This window comes from Nicotiana tabacum, chromosome 3 (genome assembly GCF_000715075.1).
Source record: "Nicotiana tabacum cultivar K326 chromosome 3, ASM71507v2, whole genome shotgun sequence".
Classification (NCBI taxonomy): Eukaryota; Viridiplantae; Streptophyta; class Magnoliopsida; order Solanales; family Solanaceae; genus Nicotiana; species Nicotiana tabacum.
The window spans coordinates 154,189,046-154,207,556 of record NC_134082.1 but is presented as its reverse complement, the minus strand read 5'-3'; the positions used below and the strand labels follow the sequence as shown (position 1 = coordinate 154,207,556).

Here is an 18,511-nt window from a genome sequence, read left to right as displayed (position 1 = left end):
GCCTTGTTTGAGATCCCGACACTTGTGTCGGACAACTATTTTTGCACTAAGCTTGTAGTTCCCTTGTTTTGCTGAGATTGTACTTTGGTCAAAATTTCGTGTTCAATTTTCTTTTCGGTTAGTTAAAATTTAAAAATGTGAAGAGGGACAGGAAGGTTGTTTGACCAAAAAATATGAACCTTTGGTTAAACTAATTAACTAGAAAGATAATGGATTAATCCTAGTTAAAAATAGTAACTTCAAATCTAAAATCGGCCTACGGGGATTGCGTAGGACAGTGTCGGAACAAATTTAATGCAATATGTATTAAATGTTCAAGGTCAATAATGGGATGAGGATAACAAGCATTAAATAACAATAAATGACACTAAATGTAAATAAGGAGAATAATTTACAAAATATTGAATGTGGTGGATGATTCTTCTTTATAATAATGATGTATGACAAATAACTACGGGAATATGGGAGACTTTCTCGGATCTGATGTGAAAAGTATAGAATAAACAACGAATCGAATCTCTTTAGAAAGGTAGTGTTTGTATTTATCTAGAGAGTCAACTTTTCAAGAGAGTTCTTATCAGAATCCATAATACCCCCTTTTCACCTCATCTCATTTCCTATTTATATAAGAAATGCCCCTAATCAAGCCTAAAAGTATAAGTACAAAGAATATTCAATGGAATATTTTCCTAAATATTTTATTACAAAACTAACTGTTACTATTACTCTTGGCATTTGACCTTGACCGTGATTGACTGCTCGACAATGAATCCATCAGTCATTAGTCGACCTCGGCTAAACTACCTCTAATAGCACCTCTTCGTGCCGAACATCCTTAGCCATATTTTGACCCATACAAAGGTCTTTAATGGAAATGGGATAATCTAGGTGATGTTGATGGTTTCAGTTCATTTCATAATCAAATTCCGTTACCCTTACGGGGTGATAATATGTTACTCCCTCTGTTCCAGTTGATATGAACCTATTTTTTTTGGTCCATTCCTAAAAGAATGACCCTTTCTAAATTTGGTAACAATTTATCTTAAACTTACAATTCTATCCTTAATGAGAATCTTTTATAACCACACAAATATTTTGGGCCCTTTTTTGACTTGTTTAGGACCACAAATTTCAAAAGTCTTTATTTTTTTCTTAAACTCCGTGCCTAATCAAACAGATTAATATAAATTAGAACGGAGGGAGTATATGCTTTGCTCTAATGTTTGTTCCTTTCAGCCGAGGGAAATTTATGCTGCGGACGAGGCCAAGTTGACCCTTCACGGACATGTGCATTTTTTTAAAAAATAAGAAAAAAGTTACAAGTATTAGTTAATTAACATTGATTAAGTAAAAAATCAAGTAAACTCACTCCATTCAGATAAAAATAAACTAACATCTTTCCACTGAAAATCTGTATTTGGGTTTCCGTTTGTTACGTTAATAGTGAATCTCATGAGCACCTTAACATATAAAAAAAGGTAATTAGAGACAGACTCCTCATTATCATAGTGCAGTGAAGATGGTCTTCTGCAGCGAAGCAAATTAATAAACTTCCTTTTATCGACCAACACGTCAAGGGTTCAATTCCTGCTAACTTCAAACCAAATAGTACCCAGCTACATATTGCGCAGATCTTCAAATTCTGCCGCTTCTTCTTTCTTACATATATGAGCTAATGAGCTCATCTCTGCGCTAAGCTCCAGCCATCATCATCGTCCTATTTTTTCCACTGTATTACAAACTCTTCTTTTGATTTTGTTCCTCACAAATCCAACTCTCACATAAAACCCTCTTCCCTATTCCGCCCCTTCTACACACCCCTACAACTCCCCCACCATTCCCAATCTTAAACCTCACTTTTCCCCCTCTCTTCAGTGGCAATTCAATTCCTTTCCCCTCCCATTCCATATCTTTCTTCTCCAATTTCATTTCTCTCCCCATTTCCTCATTTTTACCACAAAATCCCCAAATTTCCTTTCTTTTCCCTCCCCTTTCCTCCTCCTTCTCAATCACCGGCATTACGGGTAGCCATTTCGGAATATGCTTCCCCTCCCCTCCAATGTACTCGTTGCTATCTACATTCAGCAAACCTTTTCCTCTCCCTATAGAAAATACTTTTCTGGGCAATGGTTTTGCAAATGGAATTTCCTCCGAATACTTAGAAAAACTAACGAGATTCTTCACCGCGCCGGAGTTGAGTAAACTTCCAGTAGCTCTCCACGCTTCGGCGAATCCACTGACGGAGCTCAGCTCGTCCATGGCGGCGACAGTATCGACGAGTTGTGACTGCGTGCGGCCTGCGGAGTTTGCTGAGTCGGCGGCGGACTTAGCGATTGATCTCAAGTACCTGACCGCGACGTCGGTTAGGGTTCGGAGAGCGGGAGCTTCCGCCGCCGTGAATCCAATTGAATCGCAGATCTGCGCCACTGCTATTCTGGTTAAGGTGAAGGCGTAGTCGGATTCCGTTGAAGCCGTGGACGGAGGAGGAATCGCCGCCAGAGGACGGTTGCGGTTTGATCTCATAGTGGCGGATGAAGGGAGACGGTGTGCGGCTTTTCTTCGAGTGTCGTAAGAACAAAACCCTAGATGTTCATTGGTGGAAAGTTCTAGAGGCAGAGTGGGGGATCGAACCCGTGCCTTTATGATTTGTGCGTATATAATCTGAAAACCAGTGCGCTAGGAAATCCAACAGTACAAGTTATATATGTTTCATTATTAAATAACGAAAACAGCAGTTTCCGTTGTATGTACCATAGCATATTAAATTTATCATGTGAAAATTAAGGCATATATATATATATATATATGATTATTCAGATGAAATGATAAAAGATATTTGTAAAAAGAAAATATAGTATGTCTTTGTTGATTAAGTATAAATGGCAAGTTAAACTAAATTTTATTAACCATGAGTATTATATTTGTTTGTATTTATTTAAATTCTTTTTCACCAATAAATAATTGTTACCACTAGTTCTTTTTTTTTTTTTGGTCCAAAGTTACCATTAACTTTACAAGCCGGTAAACTGATAAAAAATGTTTAAAATCTCATTTACAATTTAAATGAAAAAAGTATCATCCCAAGAGATTACTCTAACAAGAAGTTGGAGCAAAAGGATATAAGGGAGAATTTACAGAGGCTTTGTTTATTTTTTATTACTATGATTATCATTAAAATGTCTGAATCTTAATTAGTATACATCTGATTAATAAGCTATTATGTTTAGATGTGAACGACGACTAGTTAAAATTATTTTCTTTCTTAGGATGTGAAAATGTATAAATCCTGATTTCAAATTAATCAACGTACAATTAAATGTACAATTTAAATAATCTAATAATAATGAATATTATATCTTTAAAATATTAGAGAAATTATTCATTACATAGTGTATTGTGCAATTTGCTCTAGGTTTCTGGAAAAAAGAGATATTGCCTACTCAGCAAAAAGAGGGGCTCGAGGAGAATAATGATCAACTATTCTCAATTTCAACATTATACTATACCTCTTACCCAAAAAAAAATAAAAATAAATTATACTATACCTATGAAAATTTAGGATTTGCTGCCTTTCAAGAGACCATGCTTTAATTTGATGAGAACTTAAAAATAAACAGGCTAACGAAGAGCATATATCTTAGACCTTGTTTCTCCTAATATTCCATTCTTGTGGTGTTGTGTTTTTTTTGTCCTTAAGTAATAAAATACATTGCTATAAGAGGATTTCAAAATATTTTTTTACCACCAAAAGTTTTAGAGAGACATATGTGAAGACTAAAAAAAAAGAGTAAAATCAAGATAATTTAACATTCAAAAGCACAAGCACAAATGCTAGGTCCAGCAAGTTGAGGTGCACAAGTAGCTCCAGATCCACCTCCTATTATATGCTTGCAATCAGCCAAGCAGTCTGGTTCTGGGTCATCATTCTTGCAAAATATCTCATTCAACACTTTGAAGCATGTTTTGGCTTCAACTCGTCCTACTTTCACTACATTTTCATCAACTGCATGTGATTAAAAAAAAAAAATAAAGAATGTAATTAGTCAAATTAATTCTTGATGGAGACTGGCTAGGATTATCGAGCATTAACTAAACACATAGGGTCTGAGGAAGGACCACACTTTAAGGGTGTGGTGTCAGCGGCGGAGGCAAGATATCCACGATGGGGGTTCAAAATAAAAAATTTGTATCTAGCAAGAATTGAATCTATGACCTTATGAAGGTTTTAGACCCCCTTACCACTAAGCTACACATTTGTGTTGTGTTAAGAGAGTTCAAAACTTAACATATATAGGTAAAAAACAGATTTTGCCTTATATGGTGAACCCCCTTCTGTCCCCCTAAATCGCCCCTGTATGACGTAGACAGCCTACCCTAATGCAAAAGTTAGTGACTACTTTCACGGCTCAAAATCGTGACTTATAGGTTACACGGAAATAACTAAATTCTCAAAAATTCATGAACGAGTAATAACAAATTTTGGTGCTCAAATTTCGCACAACTAAAAATTTCGAAATACAAGAAAAAGAGAAGTGTATATTACCAAGGACGAGGGAAACCAAAACAAGAACACAACACAGGGATGCTAAAGACTTTACCATCGTTATTGATTTTGCTGAAGTTACAACTTTATAACAGGCGGTGTATAGAGATAATCTGATTGAGATTAGACCTCATTGACAGAAATCTAATTGAGGTTTTGTTTCTAATGCTAGAGAAAATATTGTATTTATTACATCCATATCTTGTATTTAGTGAATGGTCAAATAGTCAACTCGAAAAGAGCGGAGTGCTAAGCCCTTACAACTAGTGTATCATTAATGTGTAATGTTTGTACACTAATTATATATCGAGTAGAAATCAATTATATAGAGTATGAATTGTTCATCGATAATTAGTAACCGAGTATGTCGTATAATCGCTCTATTTTTTTTTACATATTGAAGTGAAGGGGAAATTTGAAGCGCAAGAGGGAGTAGTGTGTGGATAGTAGACGATCAACTTTCTAAACTTGATTGAATTTTTTTTCTAATCAGAGAAGAAAATCTCCGGGCTTCTAATTTTTATGGTATAAATTTCTGTTTTTCTTATGCTTTTATCATCTATTTGTGCTGAAAATTAGATTTATATTTGTGGTTCACGCCCTTTGAAACATTTTTCTAGCTACATGATTGTCGCAATCCGAATTTTCCACCATCGGGAGTTGTGATAACGCCTAGTCGTGGAAGCTAGGCAAGCCGAATATTATAAAATCATTACCCTTTTTATTAAACATGTTCAACAATTTAAAATAATAAGTGATTAAACAGCGAAATAAATTAAATAACCGGAAATGCGGAAGACGAAAACTTAATAATTCAACCCAAACACTGCTACATAATTTGAAGTACAATACTACCCAAAATTTGGTGTCACAAGTCATGGACTGTCTAAGAATACTACAAATAAGGTCTGAATGAAATACATAAGTCTGTCTCTCAATAAGTAAAAACAGAAAAAGAAAAGATAGGAGGAGACGCCAAGGCCCGCGGACGCCTGCAGGACTACCTCGAGTCGCCTGAATGGACTGAAGACAACACCCTCACTGCGGTCCAAACGCCCCAGTACTAGTATCTGTACACAGTGTAGAGTGTAGTACCAGCACAACCGACCCCATGTACTGGTAAGTGCCTAGCCTAACCTCAACGAAGTAGTGACGAGGCTAGGACCAGACTACTAAATAAACCTGTGCAATTAAATCATATACAGCGAAAATAAAAGCAAATAGTTACAGCTAAATTGGGCGGGGGAAATATGCTGCGGGGAATAAGGGATAACGATAGAATAACAGTAGAAAAATGTAAGGAACGACATAAATCAATTACTAGCAAAAAATAAGGAAATAAGGAAAACAAGTACACATGTAATACCGTTGCAGGCGTGCAACCCGATCCCATTTCATATAGTATCGTTACAGGCGTGCAACCCGCTCCCATTTCATATATTACCGTTGCAGGCGTGCAACCTGCTCCCATTTCATTTATCAACACCAATCATAAAAGAATCCCGGCAAGGGAACAATAGTATAACAACAACATCCCGGCAAGGGAACAATAATGTAACAACAACATTTCGGCAAAGGAACAATGATATAATAACAACATCCCGGCAAGGGAACAATAATATCACAACAACATCCCGGCAAGGGAACAATAATATCACAATAACATCCCGGTAAGGGAACAATAATATAATTCTCATATAAAGCACGAATAAACCACAACGGAGTCATACAAATTACAATACAAGACTCACGGACATGCTTGACACCGACGTATAGATACTCGTCACCATGCCTATATGTCGTACTCCACAGTTAACACGTAGCAATTAAGACTTGACTCCTAATCCCTCAAGCTAAGGTTAGACCAAACACTTACCTCAAACTTTCACGGCCAACTCAAGCCTCAAACACCGCTTTTCCTTTAGAATTCGCCTCCAAATTACTTGTATCTAGTCCAAATTAATTTAACAACATCAATAAATGCTAAATAATTCAATCCCAATGCTAAATTATAGGTTTTCTATCATTTTTTCCATAAAGTCAAAAATCGACCCCGGGCCTGCTTGGTCAAAACACGAGGTTCGGACCAAAACCCGATCACCCCTTCACCCACGAGCCCAAATATGCAATTAATTTTGGAATCCGATCCAAAAAGAGGTCTAAATTCTAATTATTCAAAAAAGCCCTAACTCTACCCAAATCCCCAATTTCTACCATAAAGAATCATGATTTAGGCCTAAATATCTAATGGGTGTTAATGAAAATTGAAGAAAACAAGTCTAAGAACACATACCTATGGCTTTGTGGTGAAATCCCTCTTCAAAAATCGCCCAAGTTCGAGTTTAAGTGAAAAAGTTATGAAGTTTTGAAGAAATCCCATTTTGCTACTGTTTTAAAATAACTGGGCAGGGAACCTATGCGTTCGCACACGATTGGATGCGTTCGCATAGAACAAATGGTGACCCCCAGAATTAACTCTATGCTATCGCGGACCTACCTATGCAATCGCATAGAACAAATGATGACCCCCAGAATTAACTCTATGCTATTGCGGACCTACCTATGCAATCGCATAGAATAAATGATGACCCCTAGAATTAACTCTATGCTATCGCGAACCTACCTATGTAATCGCATAGAACAAATGATGACCCCCAGAATTAACTCTATGCTATCACGGACTTACTTATGCGATCGCATAGAACAAAAACCTCGACAACAACAAACAACAATACAACAGATTTTCTAAGTTCGAATCACCCTGACGCCTATCCGAAACTCACCCGAGCCCTCGGGGCTCTAAACCAAACATGCACGCAAGTCTAAAAACATCATACGGACTTGCTCGTGTGATCAAATTGCCAAAATAACATCTTAAACAATGAATTTAGCATAAAAATCTAAGAAAAATCTCAAAACTTTCAAAGTATCAAATTTCACAACTACGGGTCCGAATCACATCAAACAACTTCCGTTTCTTACCAATTTTACAGACGCATCTTAAATGTCATATTGAACCTGTACCGGGCTCCGAAACTAAAATACGGGCCCGATACCATAAATTTCAAATATAATAAAATTTCCAAAAACTCTTATATTTTCAGTAAAATAATTTCTTTCAAAATTTCATTTCTCGGGCTTGGGACTTCAGAATTCGATTCCGAGCATATGCCCAAGTCCCATATTTTCAAATCACAGGTCCGAGTCGGTTTACCCAAAATGTTGACCAAAGTCAACTTAAATTCAATTTTAAAGGCCAAATTAACATTTTCATCACATTTCCACATAAAAGCGTTCCGGATATGCGCTGGACTGCGCACGCAAATCAAGGTGAGAAAAAAAGGAGGCTTCTAAGGCCTCGGAACATAGAATTTACTCGTAAATCAAGTGATGACCTTTTGGGTCAACACAATGATGGTAGGCTATAACTATGTATTTTGGTCACTATTTGCACTCTAATTTACTGTACTTTACTGATGTTTGAGCATTAAATGGTAGTAAATTGCTCTAACTGAGTACTTTATGCTTGGCAGGAGCAACTCCGGGCTACAACGAAATTAGGGAGCGTTTTTTGAGCTAATATGGAGTGTTGAAGGCCAAGTAAAAACTTATGGAATAAATTGGGAATTCATTCGAGGATCAAAGGAGGTTAGTGCACTTCAAAAGAAGAACGAAGAAGAGTACAGAAAATTGCCCAGGTGTGTGGACGTGCACTGGGTTGCACAAGTCAAGCAGAAACTGACCAAAGTTTCACGACCCAAATCGGAGAGCCGCAACATGCACCCGATGCCTTACCCAATCAAGTACCAACGTAACGTATCTTTCTTATCATACCATTATGGGTAAATGGGTTGGAAGGGCCGTCATGATATAACTAGAATAAAATATAATGGAATACTTGACATAAGATGACCCAACATGTAATACAAATATATACACGCGACATACGGTCCTATAAGACCAAAATGAACACTTGCACATTAAACATAGGCCGACATGGCCATACAATCTCTCATATACATGACATCCGTCTACAAGCCTCTAAGAGTACATACGCATCATAAAGGTCGGGGCAGGGCCCCGCCATACCAATCAATACTTGAAGCAAGTGGAGTGCACCAACACCTTCTGTTGAGCTGATAGCCTACTAGGAGGAATGCCAACCTGTCTATCAGGACCAGCGGGCTTGAAACGCAGCGTCCCCAGGCAAAAGGGACATCATTACTAATAAAGTACCAAGTATGTAAGGCAGAAAAACTTAAATAAGAACAGTAATGTAAAGAGAGATATAGGAGATGCAACCTGTAACATTTGAGTGCCTCTGGGGGCTACTGACATGAAATGCATAATACATATATATACATAAACTTTTAAAAACATACGCCTCTGTAGGCATCATCATCATCATATCGTACCCGGCCTCAAAGAGGACTCAGTAAAAATGTACCCGGCCATCATAAGGCTCAGTAGAATCGTACCCGGCCACGTAGAGCTTGGTAAAACCCAACTGATTAGTGGTTGCACAATAGGTGCCGTACCCGGCCGACTATAGCGGTTCAGTAGAGTAAAATAGATACATATATATAATGCATGCTAGACTCATGGAATCATGTTCCAAACCTTTCAGAGTGATGTAAGGTCTTTGCACCTTCAATTAACATTATGGACATCATACCAACAATATGAACTTCTATAGGATTCAAGGATCATACATACTTGCTTAGAATAACTTTATAAGGAAAGAACAACATGGGCAACCTTAGTTGCTAGGAGTAGATCCGTTATGAAATAGCGTATTCATTTCACTTTAGATCATGCCAAAAGAAAGAAGTAAGTGCCTTAACATACCTTAAACCCGTTGAGTCCTTAATACCTTCCAAGAAACTCTTCAAACAAGTCAACTCAATCTATCATAGTATAAAGAGATTCAAAATTCGTGCTGAACAAAGGCTAAGTCTGTAACTTAAGCTAGTAACTCATTTACGTAAATTTGGGCAGCATCTCCCCTGTAACAAGGGCCTCCTCCAATACAATATACCAACAAAAACAACTAGAGAAATCCATCAACATATAAATATCAATAACAAGACACCATATAACAACAACAAGTTACAACTACTTCACGACGAGCGACAAGCTCGATTGGAATCCATATAACCATATCACCCCTTATAGACTTCTTACATTAACTCAACAATATCATTAACATGATAATGAAGTCATTCATCAATGATTCCATCCTTATACCATATATTTAAAACAAAGGAAACAATCATCAACTCCAACTATCTTCAATTAGTAACTTTATTCACTAGTTCATATCTACTCTATCCATTTAACTTAATCAACATCAAGATAACCTTAAGAACATGAAAGAACACAATACACATACCTCCTAAAGTAACTTCAAGTCAAAATCCAAGTTATATTCAACTTACAACAACCCTCAATAACAATACAATACTATAGAAGTGACTTAAGCTAATCCAAGTATTATCATGTAGTTTATCATCCTAACAACTTAACCAACATACAAGAAAGTTTAAGAACAATTAGTAGGCTGTTATACTCACCTTAGCCAGTAGCAAAAACTTTGAATTTCATCCAAACAAAGTCCACAACAATCCTCAATGACAACACAACCTCAAAGAGGTGTTGTTCTTCACTAGAACTAAGTTTTGATGTTGAAATATGATGTAATCACTTTGGAATCACTTCAAACCCTTGTGGTATCTGTTTAGAAGGGTTAGGAGAAGTTTGGAGACGAAGTTGAGTTAAAAATAGGCGTTAAAATCATTTATAAAGTGAAGTAGGTCGACCACCGCCTAAGTGGGTCCCCTTGGACGGTCTCAACAAAAATGCGAATTTATCTCTACTCCAATATCTTATCAACAAACGGTTTAATGCGTTAGAAACTAGAGCCGTAAATCTTCAATTTGGTAGGTATCATACCGTAATCCCAGGTATATTGCAAGAAAAGCTCCGCTACATTTGACCTAATATTTAGCACATTTATGAATGTAACTTGTGGTAGCCTTTGAAAACATTTGTTCCACAACTCGCTTGACTTTAAAAGGTAATACACGACTATCACATGAATAAAATAAATCATAACATAACCTCCTTATAATGTTAAGAACCCTAGTCTCACCCCAAAGTACATGTTATAACATTCCAAACTTGTCGACTTTCGACGAAACTTATTTTCTTCAATTGGTTTAGCTTCTAAGATTTCTAACCCTCTTGGTACTCGTTATTCATGATCTTGAATATTTGTAACCTCCAAGGTAACATTATTAACTTACTTTATTTGCTTCCAAAATATAATCTCATTTCCGAGCTTACATCAATGGCTTACGACGTACTCTCACGTATGAACATGGGGTGTAACATCATTCCCCCCTTTGGAACATTCGTCATCGAATGTTGACTGATGCGCTTATCAGTTTCATAAACTATAGCTGTTATGAATACTTTAATGCTCATCTTGCCATCTAGGCAATTGTTTTGTGAATAAATCCAAACATCGGGGCATTCCCCCCTTTAGGCATCTTTCTCATGCCATGACATGTGGTCGGAATTCTTCCAATCTCGTAACTGTTGATACCTTATGTCATGCAATATGTACGACTGTGTCCTTGTATGAGCGCCTAGTGACGCTTCTCCCTTTTTTCCTCCATCTTTTAGCCAGTCTCTAAGCCTTAAATTATGAATATATATAGAACTATGACAAGTTGTCTCTCTAGGCATCTATAGGTGTACTGAAGTTCTTCGCTTGGTACTTTGTTGAACTTACGATTATTGATATATCTTGTTTCATAGCCTCATATATCTATCCTTATGGCTTTGTTGCATCTAGGCAGATCAAACTATACCATAACTTTTACTTTTGTTATATTATTATCGAGGTATGTTATGGATTGCGACCTACTCCGCACTACTAATTATGCAGCGAGAGAGAGGGTCGGAGCAACTTTTACCCGATTTAGGGTCAGGATCTATTTTCACAGAGAGCTAGAATTTGGAATTGATTATCTATCTAGTTTCGGATTGCCTAAGTGTTCCAAATTACACTTCTAATCATTTTTGGGGTTTTCTTTTTTACTTCTACTATTATCAAACTACAAATGGTAAATGCAACTAGATTAAACTAAGAGTTAATGCTATGGGTTGTTCAAATGATTTAAAAGGCACTAGGGTAGTGACTTTCGACTAGGTGGTCAATTGACGGGTACTTGAGTCTAAGGCACAATTGACATGATTAGGGAGTATGATATAACCGTTGCACTATTTTACCCACTCTACACCTCTCGGTGGTTCGAGTGATTTTACCCGAATTGACTTTCTCAAGACCAATTGGGTATGCAAATTTGCATAAGCAACTAGGGTTCAAGTCGGGTATTACTCTCTCGAGGTTTAACCCTTTATTGGGGCTATCAATCTCTTGAGTACGCCCTAATTCCTTGTTGGACCAATTTCGGAGACTTAGGCTCTCTTTCTCAAGAAGAACCCAAGTCAACTAAACACAAACTAGTGTTTGCCACCACTAATTCAGAAATTAACCATGAAATAAGCCCAAATATCAAACACCCATAGTCAATTTAGCCCTAAAATACAAGACCCATCAATTACCCATACTAGGGTTGAGCCACAACCCTAGCTTATGGGTCTAACTACTCATAATTAAAGAAGGAAAGCAAGAAATAGATGAAGAACAACTCATATTAATTAATTGCTAAGCTAAATAACAAGATTCAATGATGAAAAGTAGATAAAATTGCCCAAAATAGCTAAGAATCTCGAACCCATGAGTGCAACTGCTTAATTACAATATCTGATACGTTAAAAAATGGGAAAAGAAGCTATTTATACTAAGCTAAAAATTCTAGACAAAAATGCCCCTGCAGGGTTAGTGCGGACTGCACAAAATGGTGTGCGGCAACACTAGGGCTCTGAATCTAAAGATCTGACTCTCTGAACTCAGGCACTTCAAACCGCAGAGAATGGACTACGGCCGCGGAGTCTTCTAGTGCGGTCCGCACAAAATGGAATACAGACCGCATTGACTTGAGTCCTTGAAATTGGCACTTGATCTTGGGTTCTGCGGACCGCACTAAATTGAGTGCGGACGCATTTCCTTCAGTGCGGACCGCACAAATCCTAGTGCGGCTGCATTGACTTTGTGCCTTGAAAGTCATGCTCCTCAGAGTGCGGACCGCACAGAATGTAGTGCGGCCGCATTGGCCTTGCTTTGCTTGAGCTTTGTCTTGTCTTGGTACTTGTGCAAGTTTCACTCCTTTTGAGCTGCTCTTTGACATATTGTCACTTTGTTGATCAAACCTGCAATCAAGCACAATTTGTGAGCCTTTTGGGACTATTTTGTATGAATTTCTAATCAAAGCATAAGCAAGAAGCAGTACAAAATGCGTTAAAATCCCTAGTTATCAACTCCCCCAAACTTAAGCTTTTGCTTGTCCTCAAGCAAACAAAATAAGACCCATCCCTTAAGGGAAAATCCAAGAAGTATTTAGCTGACCTAAAGTAACCTCATCTAGCATCAATTGGGACTAACACTTGCCCTCAATACAAATGAATCATTAACAACTTTTACTCTTTGAAACACCATGGATTAAGTGTGACACAAGAGCATCAAGAGTTGGCTCAACACATCAAAGGACTCTTTCTATTACTTTGGTCATTGTGGAACCCAAACTCACACATCCTTAACTCTCCCTAAGCAAACCTCACCTTTAGAATAGTGGCACTCAAAACGAGGTTAATGGAAGTTCACTCATCTCTCTCAAGAAAAAGCCACAAGTCCAGCTCTAGGTATCATATGCTTGCCCCTTATGTGAGTATCCACTAATGTAAGCTTCATTCAACTCAAGATCATATAGGGCTTTTGTGGAGACATTGTGAAGGCTTTTGATTCGGGGTAGGAAATGTTTTGGTCTAAGTAAGTTCCATCTTCCCTTAAGCACTTCTTTTGATTCATTTGGCACACATTCACTTGACTCTTTGAGTCATTTCACTTCTTTCTAAGGGGTTAGAGAGACACACTGTCACTCTTTCTTATGCATTTCAAACCTTTTCTCCTTTTTCAACTTTCCACACCTTTCATTCTTTGCTTTTCTTGAATCCCTTTTTATTCTTTTTCACATTGAACATTTTTTTGTCTTTTTGCTTTTCTTTCTTTTTCATTGCCTTTTCTTTTCTTTATTTTTGTGCCTTTTTACCACTTTGTTGCAATCCTCATCTCTCCCCCCAAACTTATACTTTTGCCAAGTGCTAAAGGAAAGATCGGGTGCCAAGAGAGGGTATCTTTTAGAACGGGTATAGGCTTGTATCATGGTTCTTGAAGGAAGAAGGTCTAAGGCTCAAAAGGGTTGACTAGGGATCTTATCATTGGTAGGTTATGGAAGTGTTCAAGCTATCATTTGGACCAAAAAGAGCCTATAATCATGTCTCAAGTCAAAATTCACTTAGGATTTTGCCTCAACAAACATTCAGGGCAAGTTCTAGACCAATGGCTCGGGACATGGACTTGCAATACGATTACTCACCACACAAGCTATGGAATTGATAAAGACACAGAGTTGGGGGCCCACAACGACCTCAGATAAGATTTGAGAACACAATGGTCCCGTAAAATCACTTGATGATTATCGGTCAATACAAGAGTCTCAAGGTCACGACTTTCTCCATCCTAAACACAACAAATTATTTTTGACCATAGGATCAAAGGCAAATGTGCTAGGCCCAAGTGAAGCTTTGCTTGAGGCACCCTTAACTACTAACTACTAAAAACAAAAAGAAAACGGACTCAAACCTTTAAGAAGGTTGTCACGCCATCCATCATTGGAAGAGCCACCCCGTTCACACAACACTCCACCTTTGGAAAGAACCGTGGCATTAAGAAAACCAAAGGCTTATTGCAAACTTTAGAAACAAGAAGCTACGAATCACAAATAAGAAGCTAAGAACAAAATATTTGCAGAAAGTAGAATAAATATATACAAGAGGGGATTTGAATATACAATAGATGAGATGAATATGTACAATGTAACATAACTTTATATACAGACCCAAGTAAAATAAAAGTGCGATAAATGTACGAAATGTTAAAATTATATACAACCCAAAGATGAAAAATCAAGAAAGCATAAAAAATGTAAATGTCAAATATATACAATCATCCAAATGTAGGGCCTACCCCCTCAAATGAAAGCTGGCATTGTCCCCAATGCCAACTAAACCAAATAAAGCATCAAAAGAGAAAGGAAAAAGGATATAGGGACTCCCTATGGCCTGTCTGTCTGCATAGGCTCCTAAGTGGTCCCAGGGTCCTCACTATGCTTGGGAACCTCAGACTGGTTCCGGGTGGCCTGCTGCTGTGCTGCTGGGACTTGGGCCAAGACCTGGACAAGCTCCTAAAGTGCATCCTGAGGCTGATTGGAGGAAGCCTCCGGTGGGTCAGCCAACTGGATGACTGCATCATCCGCTCTAGGAATCATCCTCTTCCTCTTGGGAGGCCTCTGTGACTGCTCTGGATGGGAATGAGCTGTGAGTACTAGGTCCTAGAGCAGTTAGTCAAAAGGCAGCTGATCTGCCTTTAGTCTGTCAACATCAGCTCTCAACGCCTTCACAGACTCCTTGGATGCCTGTGTCTTTCTCAGCTTCTTGTGCTCCCGAGCAAGCTCCTTGAGAGCTTTGCTATGTGAAGCAACTGCATATGTGAGCACCTTCTGAGTGTAGAGGATTTTCTTCTGATTGTCTAAAATCTCTTTCAAAGCATCCTCTATCGACTAGGAAACGTGTGGGGTTGGAGGTGCCGACTGAGCCTCTACCGTGGTAGTTAGGATGGACAACTTGGATGAGGTAGTCTGCATCCAGTTGTTGATACTCAGAAGTGCCTGGCTCAGTTGGTGGGCAGTAATAAGATGGGCCCAGGAAGATGGAATCTCCAGGTCCGCTGAGGTGGATGGACCAGGAGGGGCAGCAGTGGAAGTAGAGGCAGGCTCAGCTGGAGTCACTACCACAACTGGCTCTTCAAACTGGCTAGTTGGAGCAGTAACTGTACTCTTGAAGTTCTTGCTCTTGGGGTTATCATCCCCTTGCATGCTGTACCAGGAAAAATTGGCTTTCGCTTTGAATTTGATGTCGAAGGGCCTCTTTTCCACCTTCAAATCCCGGAAGTACATAGTGAGGAAACTGGGGAACAGATAGTTTCTGTCATGCTCGGCACCCACAATAGTAATAATCTGTGACATCACATTCCCCACATTGATGGGGTACCCCGCCATAATAGAATCCACTAACATAGCTCGGTGGAGAGGGAAAGAGTTGTCATGTGTCGTGGGGTCCAACCCCCGTGCCTCAAAGTTCAAACTCCGTCTCAAGATCTTGACTCCAGTAGTCAACCAGTCAGGGGTGGTACCTGGGATTGGCAGGTACTGTGCTAGCCAGGGACGAACCTCCTCGCCCAATTCCATCTTTGCCATGTACAGGGTCTTATCTTCCTTATTAAACCCAAGATAGTCATTGATTGTCTTCCCATCGAACAACACCTTCAGATTTCAAACCTTGGTCACTTTGGAGCCCTTTTTGATGTGCGCTACGTTGCTATAAAATTCCTTGACCAAGTGTTCGTTGGCATCCACACACTCATTTAGAAAATGTTCCCAGCCCACTCTTATCCTAAACTGCCTCCTCACGTTGGGGTTGAGAGGTAGCAAGTCTCTATCAATAAAACTCCGCTACGGGATTAACTTCCTCACCGGCCACCATTCCCGGAACTTGTGGTATGCTACCTCACTAACAAACCGGTCCTGCCACACCTTCGACTTCCTAGTTCGGGCAATACCCCCTACTTGTGGTTCATCTCCTTCTACTACTTCTTCGTCTCCCCCTACTTCCTCCTCATCACCTACTGCACCCTCTCCAGATAATGAAGCTGCGGGAGAGGTGGAGTATTCCCCACTACCATCACCTAAGCCCTCAGACAACCCAGAAGAGATGTTCACTGATGCTTGGGCAGTGGGGGATGCTGGAGGTGTATCTCTCAATCTATGCCTCTCTGGCCAGTTAGGGATGTATTCTGGCACAGATTCCGAAGATATCTCCCGGGAGGGCTCGTACTCACTCCCCGACATGTTAATGGCTCTGTCAGCAGCTTTTATCGCCTTCCGCATGTTTTTGATATTTTGCCTAGCTTGGGGAGTGAGTCTAACCATTTTCTGTTTCCCTCCCCGGAAGGATCTTCCTCTACCTGGTTGTTTAGATCCTTTGCCTCGTTGTTTTACCATTGTCTGCAAACATAATTCAAATGACTTTGTTAGTATCAATAGCAGTATGCAAGAAACAGAATTGCAGACAGAAGAAAAGAGTTGCAGACATGTTGCATAAGGTACCCAGTGCGGACCGCACAAAATGGCCATGCGGTCCGCACATGGGTGGGGTTCAGACTACCCACCCTCTGTATCTAGGCAGTGCGGACCGCACAGAATGTAGTGTGGCCGTACAGGGGCCAGTGCGGTCCGCACAAAATGTAGTGCGACCGCACTGCCCAAATTTCAGCTTTCAGGTTTTCATCAATACGGTCCGCATAAAATGGTACTGCGGACCGCACAGGGGAACCGCAGACCGCACAGAAACTACTGCGGTCCGCACTGAGTGCCTAGTTGTGGCACTAAGTTAGGGTTCCTAGAATTTCTGATTTTAAGCTTAATTAACACTCACGTAATGACCCTACATGCTTGCCCATTGTATTGAACTACCTAAGTCTACATTAATAAAAAATTTAACTACCCTAACCTAAATAGTTGAGGAAACTACGGGTAACTTAGAGAGGGAAACAAGAAGAACTAAAATCAAAAGAAATTAACAAAATTGAACAACTAAAAGGCAAGTAATGGTACAAGATGTGAGAGTTAATGAAGAGTAACAAGTTCAAGCAGTTAATTACGAACAAAGAAGGTGATGAATAGTACTTGTATGAGTTTTAAGCATCAGGGTTTGAAAAGGGTAAAAGGAAGGCCTCAAGCCCTATTTATAGAAAAAGACCTGGGGCCCAGTCTCACCAACCAGTGCAGACCGCACAAAACGGACCGCGGTCCACACTATACTGCTTTTGCCAAGTTCGACCAAGTAACCCACTACGGTCCGCACAAAATGGACTGCGGCGACAGTGGTCCACTGCGGACTGCACAAAATGTAGTGCGGCCGCAGTGGCAAACTTCAGAGAGGTCGATATTTTACCTTTCACTAGTGCGGTCCGCACTAAATGTAGTGCGCCACACTAACAACTTCAAAGACCTGGCACTTTTTTCCACTATGTCCTATACTGCACTAACACAATCCTGTAACATCTCACAACCAGTTAGCCCAAAACAAATCCTATCCTATAATGAAAATCAAAGAAAATTAATAAGAAAAACACATGGGTTGCCTCCCATGAAGCGCCTGATTTAACATCGCGGCACGACACATGTTACCATCACATCATTTGAGATGAAGAAGCGCCACCACGTGGCTGTCATCAAATTTTCCAAGATAATGCTTGACCCGGTGCCCATTAACTCTGAAGACTTCACCATTTTTGTTCTTTAAATCACGAGCACCAAACGTGGTCACACACACCACTTCAAAAGGTCCACTCCATTTGGACTTGAGCTTTCCCGGAAACAAACGTAACTAGGAGTTGAACAAGAGAACCAAATCACCTACTTTGAACTCCTTTCCACGAGCATATTTATCATGAAGGTACTTCATCTTGTCCTTATACAAGGAGGAACTGGAGTAGGCATGGAATCTGAATTCATCAAGTTCATTGAGCTGCTCCACATGAAGATTGGCTGCAACATCCCACTCAAGATTTAGATTCCTCAAAGCCCACATGGCTTTGTGCTCTAACTAAACCGCTAGATGGCAAGCTTTCCCAAACACCAACCGATATGGAGACATACCAAT

At 39.4% G+C, this 18,511-nt stretch overlaps 1 protein-coding gene across 1 annotated transcript; it reads right to left on the bottom strand.

Moving 5' to 3' along the window:
- Positions 1–1,349: 1,349 nt before the first annotated feature.
- Positions 1,350–2,863, bottom strand: LOC107802102 (transcription initiation factor TFIID subunit 8-like). The gene has a single exon (XM_016625545.2). The coding sequence runs from the start codon at positions 2,521–2,523 to the stop codon at positions 1,735–1,737; it is 789 nt and encodes a 262-aa protein (XP_016481031.1). The 5' UTR covers positions 2,524–2,863; the 3' UTR covers positions 1,350–1,734.
- Positions 2,864–18,511: the final 15,648 nt, after the last annotated feature.